The sequence below is a fragment of the Dendronephthya gigantea genome, unplaced genomic scaffold, assembly GCF_004324835.1.
Source record: "Dendronephthya gigantea isolate DGI-Jeju-01 unplaced genomic scaffold, DenGig_1.0 000391F, whole genome shotgun sequence".
NCBI classification, from domain to species: domain Eukaryota; kingdom Metazoa; phylum Cnidaria; class Anthozoa; order Malacalcyonacea; family Nephtheidae; genus Dendronephthya; species Dendronephthya gigantea.
Genome location: NW_021163401.1, coordinates 16,667 through 28,263, shown reverse-complemented (window position 1 = coordinate 28,263; position 11,597 = coordinate 16,667). Strand labels below are relative to the sequence as shown.

Genomic DNA, 11,597 nt, shown 5'->3' with positions numbered 1-11,597 from the left:
TCAGTTTACAATATAATATACATGCATCACATAATGAGTTGCCAAGTTTGGCAGCATGCAGGAACTGTGAAAACAGTTATAGCCTATATATAACAGCAATATTTAGTCGCATCATCCCTGTTTTTACTTCGGAAAATTTATAATTTATTCTATTATAAATTTATAATTTATTACACTAAAAATTATTTAATGGTTTCTGTGTTTGGATAGCCTGATCTAAACACGGGGGAATGTTGCAAGCGTTAAGAAAAACGCGCGAAGACTGTAACCATAAAGTAATTGTTTGATAAAATAATAACAACATCACTGAGTAGTCTTTCAAGTTTTATTTCAATACGCGAATTAAATTCTTGCTTTTGGACGGCCTGATCGGGGTACGGGCTTTGACCAATCAGAACACGCGTTATATACATGTTACTTTATGATACCTTATCATAGAACTGATATAAGTTAAAATGGTAGAATTAAATAACAAGATACATAATATATACTATATATACATAGATAATTCATCATTAAAAATACTATACTATTGTTAAAGCCATTTAAAAGCTGCTGCAGTGAAATCGTCTCCTTGCAGTTCATATTTTTTATCACATAACTCGGTATCTCTGGTCCGGCACTTGCGAAGATTTAACAGCTACTCTGCGAACTCGAGTCGTATCTGATAGCCGACGAGGCACCCAGCGCCGAGTTAGCTATTAGTCATATACGACGAGAGTGAGAAGAATAACTGGTTTTATTAAATGGCTTTTTAAAATCCTCTATTCTGACTGGTTTACGAGCCGTCCGTAAAAACCCATACCCGGACCGTGGTCCGTAATCCGTATATTCCGTATCTGGACTAGTACATCCCGGATGTCTCGAGCGGTTCAGCCATATATAAACAGATTATTTATCTCGCTTGTTCGGTCGCGTTTGTACTGTCTAGATTTTTCTTGTTCGGTCTGGATTTTTTTTCATGAATCTCGCTCTTTCGTTATTCGGTCCATATACTAAAAAGCCTCGGTCTAGATCTGATAGTTTCAGTACGCAGACCTCACGCTTATTATTATAATTTTATACACAAGCAATGGATAAAAACAATTAACTTTCAAATAAAAATAATAGTGAATAAACTTTTCTTCCAATTTTTTTAAAAATTGAATAATTAAACCCCGTACCGTGTTTTTTTCAATCGTTTTAATACAGAAAAACAGAAACAAAACCGTATATTTTGTGAACCTATAGTTTTTAACTCAGAAGCGTAGGAATATTTTTAAGATTGTGGGGAGAGGTTGCTTTAGATTATTTTAGATTGCTTTAGATCCTTTCTTTTGAAGTTGTTTTTAAAGCAGGTGATAACATTTCCGCTGTCTTTCTTCAATGAACGAAAACTTTTATAAATGAAAGTTTTAGATCACATCTACATTTGTTACTACAACCTATATACAATGTCCAATAATCAGTTTGAATTTCAAAGCTTTTTCTTTTAAACTACTGTAATATAAGAGTTTAAAAATTCCGTACCAGAGGTACTACAGTAATCGCCCGCTCGGTTCCTGTAGCGTTTAGATCGGTTCCGAACATAGAGACATTAACACCATTGTCTATTATTATTCTGTATTATTTATAAGCTCTATGGTTCCAAAGCAATCTTGATCCCGAGCCCGCGATTTTCTCTGGCGAGGAAACATTGAAACAAAGGCTCTGGGATAATCGAAATCAGAAATGACTGCATGCATGTGATTGGTCGTTCACGTACATCGTTGAAATGATGCAAAGAAGGACTGCCTTTAAGACACAAATTGTTGTCTGACCTTAAAACCTTGCTTCAATGCTGGATGTGTAAACCAAGTTATCCTTCTGACATACTGCATTCGCCACGTTTCAGAATAATGCGATTGTGATCGAAATTTCACAGTAGAAAAACGTGCAATTAAAATAAAAAATGTCACAAAAAAGACACAAACTTTAAGGTACTCACCTTAGCTTTAAAAATTTGACAAATGTATAGTTTAATCCTTTGAACCCTCATATGCTTCGAACTATCAACTATATTCATCTTGGTTAAACAACTTACGAAGTTTTCCGGAAGTAGTGTCGAACATACCCTTCCTCAAATTTCGTATATCCGACGATTGCCGAAGTTGTCGTGACAACCCAGTGGTAGTGAGCAAGTCCTGCCCCCTGATTCTGCGAGTTTTTTGCGATTTAGCGTTGCTATCAGATAAAGGAATAACTCTTCAAACTGGACCATGGTATAAATTTCTCATCACAATTCTGAGGGAAGTTAATTGTTGAAATTTAAAGACAGAATTGAATATTTGTCACTTAGCTGCGAAAAGCACGTAAGTTGCGCGACTGACTGGATTTATCCTAGATCCGCACCTATCTAGGAATCGTCTAGCACATACGAAGCTGATAAAAAATGTTAGTCGCAATCGCATATTTTCACCATTGAGCCTAATTAAAGCAGTGCATAACAAAAAAAACAATTAATCACGAACATGTCACAGCTTGCACTGGTTTTACGCGGCATCGCTTAGAATGTTCTCCTGATGTGATTTATTCCTACTTAATATGCATTTGTGGGTACTACAGGGTGTCCCAAAAAAAACGAAAACTATTGAAATCACCTATAACAATGCCATTGTTAGAGTTTGAATGCCTAAGCACTCTGTTGGGCCCACAAGTCAGGGGCGGATCTGGCCGAAAATCTGACTGTATCACGGACTAGGTCTCGCATAACTAGGGGGTCCGGGGGCATGCCCCCCCGGAAAATTTTTGAAACTGGAAGCCCGGAGATGCCATTTCCCGCGATTTGAGCGTACTTTTCCTGATATATTTTTTACCAAAATTTTCGGCTTTTCTTAGCAAAGCAGATTTTTCCCGGCTTTAAAACGCGTACTTAAAAAAATTATTATGATTATGATTATATATTCTTATCAAATTGATAAATTTGGAAGTTGCAGTAAATTAAAGGTAGTTCTACTCTCAGCAGTCATTGACTAGACTTATATAATGTTAAGGTTTTTCATTGGGCATAGTGGTATCATATTTCCCATCGTGAGCATTTCATATTTCACAGTCAAAATTTAGAGCAAACTCCTATTCATAAACTCATAGCTATTAAAACTAGATGGACAAAGCTTAGGAAATGATTCAGGCAAATTTCTAACGACAGTAACGACTTTAGTACTATTTCTATTAGCAGACCAACCTTAGGAAAATATTAATAATAGCGGCTTTAATATAAACACGTGCATTGATCCTATAAACGCAATGCTATTATTGTATACATATCAAACATGAATATTAATTTAACCAGATTTTCCACTCACGATGCAAATTAACTTCACAAAATCATCACAACGAATAAGATATTAATATATTCACAAAGCTTTGTAGTTACCTGATGGGATAATGGTTATGAGAGCGCAATCGCTGGCTTTTGGGAAACTGTAGCTCCGCAAATTGACATGTGAACATCTCGCGATTTATTCCCCTCTTTGAGCAGCAGAAAAATCATTTCGCATGAATTTTGATATTCGTTAGCTCTTCGACCTTCTCAGCCAAAGAATTTCGCTTATTGAGCGCACAGTTCAACTTGTCTAACAGAGCGCGTGATGCCATGATAGCCAGATAAACTGCGTATAGACTTAGTTTGCTTGTAATGAGACTTGCGCCTTTTGCGTGGAATGTTGGACATCCTTCAAACAGAGCAATGTAGCTGACTCAGCATCTGACTGTATCAAACTGTATCAGTGATCGCGATTCTGATTGGTTTGATACAGTCGAACGGTCTAAATATAGCTTATCTATTTTTATCTCAACTGCTACGACGATGTCTTTCTGAGTTATGTTATTGAGTTGAACGAAGAAGCAAACTCCCAAAAAGCGGGCTTGTTAGCAGGTAGAAGTGAACCGTAGGCTGGCGAATGCGAAATGCCAAAAATTGCTCCGTAACCGCTTGTCAGCTTGTAAAGCGAAAAAACGATTTCCAAATGATGTAAAATGATGAAATAAAAGCATTTATAAATATCAATGTAGGAATTCTCACAGTCAAAAGATATTATTTTCGGCAAAATCTGACTGTATTATTTGATACAGTTGATATAGTCTAGATCCGCCCCTGCAAGTGTATAAATCGGGGTTGCCATAAGCATTTTTATGCATGCATATGATGCAGTCAAATTTGCTTGTTCGCAAAAATGATATTTATTAACAATATTTACAATTTACAAATATGGATAACAATATTTAAATGTGCATTTCAAGGACCATGACCTTCGACATGTCCCCTTTCTCTAGCAACACAAAGCATTTAGCATTTTATAAGTTGTATTAAATCCTCACGGGCTGAAATTCGTGAACACGGCATTCAAATTTTAACAATGAGTGATTTCAATAGTTTTCGTTTTTTTTGGGACACCCTGTAGTTTATTCAAAAGCAAAATTCTTCAATTAAGTCCCAAAGAGAGTTAATATTCGATGGTGTTAGTCTAAAGGCGGATTTCCACTTACAGCGAAATCGTTCGCTAGCGAAATATTTGCATGTTTTCATTTGAATTTTAACAGCATAAATAAATTAGTGCGACTTGACTGTTCAGAATTCAAAAGAAAATATGCAAATATTTCGCTAGCGAATGATTTCGCTGTAAGTGGAAATCCGCCTTAACTCTCAGAGGTGAAAATATGCGATTTTAAATAACACTTTTTATCAGCCTCCTATTTTCTCATTTTTTAACCATTTGGTATCAAAAACATGTTGGTTTGAATAGCCAGCAACATTCCATCATAATCAAATTAATTTTAATGTAATATATCTAGTTATGTTAGTTATTAGGTTAATAAAAGATACTGTACGAGTGACTGCTAATCAGTTAAGCGTTAGGAGAAGTGCGAGACAGAACGAACGGTTGATTTGGAAATAGTTGTAATAGACAAAGTCCTACGGGGACCCACCCTTCAGATACTGAAATTTATCTGTTTGCATGTATGTTTGTAGTTTGATTAGTGTTTATGTTTAAAGTGCCTATATCACTTGTGGGATCTTTACGCATTTGAATAGAGCTTGAAAAATTAGTTTATAAGTTCTACAAACTTTTTTGATATAATCAAATAGTTTCGAAAATACGTCGGTTGGGGGGACTGGGACTCAGGAATGATTTGCAAACACGCCGTCTTTTATAATGTAAACATGAAGAGTTTCACTGGCGATATAGTTTGCGCTTTTCAAGAAAATAATGCGGGAACGGTGCGTTGTGTATGGCTGTAGCAACAGGGTGAGTTTTTCTCGAAATATTTTATTGGAAGATCGAAGTAAAATTACAATTGATTATATTATGTTTGGCAAGAACTCGGTTCCTGAGTCCCAGGCCTCCGAGCACGACGGAAATTTAGGGAAACCGTCATGTTTAGATGTAAATATTTCCGAAACTACTTAACTATATCAAGGGTTGTAGAATTTATAAACTAATTTTTCAAGCTCTATTCAAATCTGTAAAAATCCCACAAGTGATATAGGCACTTTAAGTTTAGTTTGATTCATCGTATGAACTAAGAAAATGATTGGAATGCATGTATCTTTATACCTTTTACTTATATACCTAAACTTAATCTTTTCTATAGAATAAATTACCAATAAATATTAAAGAAAGTCGAAATGGAACTCTAATATTAGATAAAGTAGTTTTAATTCTCTAGTTTATATTTAAGTTTATATGCGTAATTTTATTTTTTTCCTCTTGTATTGTGCATGCATTATAAAAAGTATATGATATCGATTTATTATGTATTTATAGTAATGTTCGAATAAATTTCTCTACCATTTTGTTTAAATAAATTATTAAAGAAATTCCGGTTAGACTTGCGTTTAAAGTAGCAGTGCCAAACACATGTCATTCGATAGTTAAAAGCCTAACCTGTCGGGATGTGAAAAAAATTTAGAATGAGTAGTTCACGTACAATAGTGCGCCAAAGTTGGATTACCTTTTTTGATACACCCTGTATATTACCATAAGCTTCGAAACATCGGTACTCGTTATGACGTCACATGCAGCAAACATGGCGGCTATAAAAGTTCGCATTTGATAGCGACGTTTTGGGACAAAATTAGTCAACTTCTACTTAACACACCAAAGTCATAAATATACATCAAATTGTTGCTAAAGGCTGAATATTTGCTTAGGTTAATAAAAATAGGGTCAAAATTTCGTTGCAGTAACACTTTAAATCAGTATCTTATGTACGAGCATTTCAAAATCGAGGGAATACATATGTTACAACATCTGGCACAAGACATTTCAGAGGAAACTAGAAAAATTCTGCTTGCGGCATGGAGAAGAAATACCACCAGTGCCTATGCCTCAGCCTGGAATAAGTGGGTTAGCTGGTGAGCTCCGCAGAAAATCAATCCCGGAAAAGACATGCCCAGTAATCGCAGGTCAAAAACAACTTCCGGCGGTTGCTTCGGTATGTTGTTCATGGAACATGGACCGTGGAACATGGTTGATGGAACTTACCGGTACGCTGCTTGCCAGTTTAAATACTTAATCAAACTCGCTGCATTAGAAATGTCCTATCAGTATCGACAAGCTACAATTAGAACTAATATTCAGTTAAAGTTTATTTGAAAATTTACTGCTTTTTATGTTTACTTTGTAGCCTCATACAGTTAACGTAAGAAGAACATGCATAAAAAGCTGCAAAATATTTTAGAAAAGATTACGAGTTAAATATTTCAAAATAGATAGCTATAGACATAGTTTACTAGACCGAGGAGTTTCAACAACAGTGTCAGTTAAGATAAGCCCTAACATAAGAAGAGATGGCTGTTTATCTATTTACATTTTTAATTGAATAAACTCGGTAGTGAAGTGAGCTAAGGAAGACTGGGAAACGGTCTGCTTGTGCTTATTTATCGTGATAATTATGATTTGATAATCGTAAATAAAAGTTTAAACATCAGAACAGCACTTTTGATCTTTAGGCTTTTTTGGTAACCTCGATTTCTGAAGACGGAGTTGACATAGTCATGGAATTTCCTGCAAATTTGGTAACCTCAAGATTGTTGCAAACGCCTTCCGAAACCTTCGCGACCTTAAACCATAGCAAAAGAAATTCACAGACGAATTGAGAAGCACAAACAAGAACTGCAAATCTCTAAACCAGTGCAAAGCCTCACAGCTGCATGTTTCGCAAAAACTCATCGTGTAAATAAATATGGCGGAAGGACCATAGCAGCCAAGCACTGCTGCCATGACAACCAGAAACATTTTTGTGACTTTGGTTTCCATGCGAACCGTGTTGTCACGGCGACAGTCGTTGTCGTTGCTGATGACGTCGTGTCTATTCGTCTTTCACCATGCCTACTGTTGTCCTGGTAATCTTTACTGACCACGCAACACAGATCATTATTTTTCTTTTTTGCCTTCTGCGCGCTCTGGATACGAGTTTTATAGGTTTGAATTTGTATATCATCAGACCGTAAGTGAACACATGATACCAAGAGCTAGAAAGACTGCAGTGTTTGCCAGTATAAATGCACAAGTTATAGACCCCACTTCAAAATATATGAAAGGTAGTGTGAAGGATACGAGCCATATTAAAATGACGGTCATGAGGATTCTCTTTCGGGTTAACTTGTTGCGATAGTTGTGGGGATTTCTCATAGCGAGGTACCGTTCGGTTGCCAGTGACGCAAGGCTCAGAATACTCGCCGTGCATGACACAAAGTAACTCATATGAAACAGTCTGATTTCCCCAATAGATAGCCGCCCATACAGACCTTCCTTAATATGATAGTTGACTGACAACGGTCCAGTCACTAAACCAACTATGAGGTCAGCGACGGCTAGATTTGACATGAGATAGTTAAACGGGCTCCGGAGGTTTTTATGAGGATCAAAGGCTACAGCAAGGATTAGAAGGAGGTTCCCAGGGATATTTGTAACTAAAAGTAGAATCGATATTGATGCGGTGAAAAACGAAAGGTGACTTGGTGCTCCTGTGGTGTGACAGCGTTCTTCAAACGTTTCTTGTAGGTAAGACATTTCCGATGTCGACGATGGCCCTTACTTGAGAATATTCAAAGCAGAAATATTGGGGCTAAAAAAGGTAAATTAAAAAAAAGTGAGCCTTAGCTTTTACAACAGTTGTAGCTCAACTGGTCCATAATTTAAGTATATGTATTTCAATATCATCGTATGTATATAATGCGAGATAATGCGTATATAGCTCTGCCGTTTTTCAGTTCAGTCTGTCTGCTGAAACACTTATATCCTGCCATTTTATACCGAAATCGATGACAATGCATACCATGCGAGAAGAAATATTTTAGTCACAATCAATTATTTATATGTATAATTATACAGTATGTTGTTACATAACGTATGTAGCGATTTACTTTCTTCATGCAGTAATTTGAGGCACTCCCCCTTTTGATGTGATCATTTTTTGTAATCCAGACATAAATTGCATTGACTTCCTAAATTCAATATCTCTTCTAGTTAAAATAACTCTGCTGTTAGAGGGTGAATATAATTACGATACCCGCTCTTCCAGTTAAAACTAACCGTTAGTATTATTGAAGATGCGCTCTGTCACTTAAATTACCAATAAAAATCCAATTTTATGCGGTAAATAACTATACTATGAAAGCAATCAAAATGAATTCATACTCGTGCAGTATTTCCCAAACGTATTATTTCCTCCTATTTCATTTCATTTTGTAACTTGTTTTCATATAGAAGGTTATGAGAACATTTTTTTGCAAAAAATATCATTTTCTGTAACCTAGTTTTCACGAAAGCGAAAGATCCCGTACAAAAATTGTTTCCTGAAGATGAAGATGAAAAAGAAGAAACAATTCAACCCAAACGCATGTACGCAGTCTGTCATATCTCACAGTGGCAATATTGGTCTGTATTATCAAAGTCATAAATATTAATGGATAAAATATATTACAATACGGTCATTAACAACATCACAGCTTGTGAAATGAGAGGCATGCACATATTAACATCTAATATATACAACGATAATATACATTTAAGGCATTTCACTATATATAGCCATATTACCGATATCGGGGGAAAAAAATATCGTATACACCCTGAATGAACTGACAGGAAACGTCACATGCGGCATTTAGTGGAAATATGTTGTTGCCTGTGTCGTTGACTGAATACCAAAAAGCTTAAGTTGCACTTACATGAAATGAAATTGAATTTCCAGAAGCCAAGCCGACTTTGCTTCTCAAAAAACGGATTCTCTAAGGTTGGATTTCCACTTACAGAGAAATGGTTCCCCAGCGAAATATTTGCACATTTTCTTTCGAATTTTAACAGCATAAATCAACCTGACTGTTCTGAATTCAATAGAAAATATGCAAATGTTATTTCTATATTTCTACTGAACTATTTCTCTGCAGGTGGAAATCCACCCTGTAATAGTCTATTAAGGGTCGCAGAAAAAACGCTCTAACTCTAAGATATTTTATGTGTATGTTTCTAACGTGACCGTGGGGTATTGCATGTTCAAAGGCGTTTTCGCCTGATTGCCACTAGGCATTGACATAGAATCGGCCGAGAAAAATATATGATATCAGAAATTAGTACTTTCTTAAAAATACAATGTCGAAGTCAATATTGTTCTATATATGCCATAGAAGAATAAGAAAATTGTATGAAAAATACTCCGTCAAGTTATTGTCGAAAGCTTTAAGTCCGGCATTTGCCTTAAATCTTACTCATAATTCGTAATATTATATTTATTAATATGTACATTGAATTCCCGAAAGCTCGGTGTATATACCGATCGTACTTTTAATAGCATAACATACGTGGTATAACTTGTTAGGGCATTAAATGTATAAAATTAAAGAGCATAGAATCATGCAAAGTAATAGTTACCGTACTTCCTTATAGGGATTGTAAAATTGTCTCTCGCGGCTCCGCAAAAACAGCGTTCAACTTCCTTCAGCAGGTAGCGCTATTTTAAGCGATATCCAATTACAACACATGATCCTGTTTCCCAGGAATGGCCTGGGAACAAGAGTAAATGTTTAATGATTATTTATGAATAATTTCATGTTTGTAGATTCGAATCTTTCCAGCTTATCTGAGATCATGACGTCATGAAGCGTCGTAGGAGTTAGGGTCAGGTTAGGATTAAAATTAGAATTAAAACTAGCAGTAATTACAGATTGTTGATGCATGTACGTTCGGAATGTGGTTATTTCGCTTAACGATCATTAACAAAAATGTTAACATTATAACGTCACATGCTCACAGCGTATGTGATTCAAAAGGTTACCCGCAATATTTCTACCGGAATTATTTCTCTGCAGGTGGAAATCCACCCTATAATAAGACTATCTATTAAGCGTCGCAGAAAAGTACGCTCTAACTCTCAGATATCTGATACAGTATATGTTTCTAACGTGACTGTGGGGTATTGCATGTTCAAAGACGTTTTCGCCTGATTGCCACTTGGCACTGACATAGAATCGGCTGAGAAAAATATATGATATCGGAAATTAGTACTTTCTTATAAATACAATGTCGAAGTCAATATTGTTCTATATATGCCATAGAAGAATTAAAAAATTGTTTGAAAAATACTCCGTTAAGTTATTGTCGAAAGCTTTAACTCCGGCATTTGCTTTAAATCCTACTCATAATTCGTAATATTATATTTATTAATATGTACATTAAATTCCCGAAAGCTCGGTGTATATACCGATCGTACTTTTAATAGCATAACATACGTGGTATAACTTGTTAGGGCATTAAACATATAAAATTAAAGAGTATAGAATCATGCTAACTAATAGTTACCGTACTTCCTTATAGGGATTGTAAAATTGTCTCTCGCGGCTCCGCAAAAACAGCGTTTAACTTCCTTCAGCAGGTAACGCAAATTGAGCGATAACCAATTACGTCACATGATCCTGTCTTACCTAAAGTCTCAAAGATTATCTGCAGCATTGTGATGATTGATAAAAATTACAATTACACTCAGTCTGTAAGTAATGCAATCAGTCATAACTATTGTCTACAGCATATCCCTGTCATCTACGATTAGATTACATTTTTTGCAATGGCGGTAAACGTTACGACAAAATCCTGTAGCAGTGCTCCGAAGCTTTCGTCCAATTGAATAATGCTTTTCTATGCTTTCTAAAGAACGAATTTATGCTATTAGTTGAAACAGAAATGTATTGCAAAGTTCAGCCTATGCATGAAAATCATTCTTGCGAGGAGCTGCGACCCTACCCGCAGTATTGCGAGGATTAATGAAAAATTAAAATTACAATTATTCAGTCTGTAAGTCAATCGTCCTAGTCACTGTCTATATCCTCATCGTTGTTTATACCTACGATCATATTACATTTTTGTACATTGAGTTTTATACAATGTTAACGACGACTTCAAAATCTTATCTTTTTGCTTCGATTCATACGAAATTGTGAAAAATTACGACCCGCAGCCATCGTTCAGTCTTATATGTAATTTTCTCGACTTATATATTTAGTCTGAAGATGTCTAAAGTTAAGATGAAAGGTAAATGATCATTATAATTTATGGATATAATTTTTATTTCGAACCTCA

General features: G+C 35.6%; 1 protein-coding gene across 1 annotated transcript; it reads right to left on the bottom strand.

Moving 5' to 3' along the window:
* Positions 1 to 7,016: 7,016 nt before the first annotated feature.
* On the bottom strand, positions 7,017 to 8,036 carry LOC114542761 (histamine H2 receptor-like). Its single transcript, XM_028562221.1, has 2 exons — positions 7,490 to 8,036; positions 7,017 to 7,237 (listed from the first exon to the last, which is right to left on the bottom strand). The coding sequence occupies exons 1-2, from the start codon at positions 8,034 to 8,036 to the stop codon at positions 7,017 to 7,019; spliced, it is 768 nt and encodes a 255-aa protein (XP_028418022.1).
* Between the last annotated feature and the right edge of the window lie 3,561 nt (positions 8,037 to 11,597).

Bases quoted from the DNA above. Each gene is read 5' to 3' on its own strand.
- LOC114542761 (XM_028562221.1), bottom strand. From the start codon at position 8,036: ATGTCTTACCTACAAGAAACGTTTGAAGAACGCTGTCACACCACAGGA. The intron at 7,238-7,489 runs GTATCATGTGTT...TTGTCATGGCAG, and splicing joins TGCAGTCTTTCTAGCTCTTG to CAGTGCTTGGCTGCTATGGT.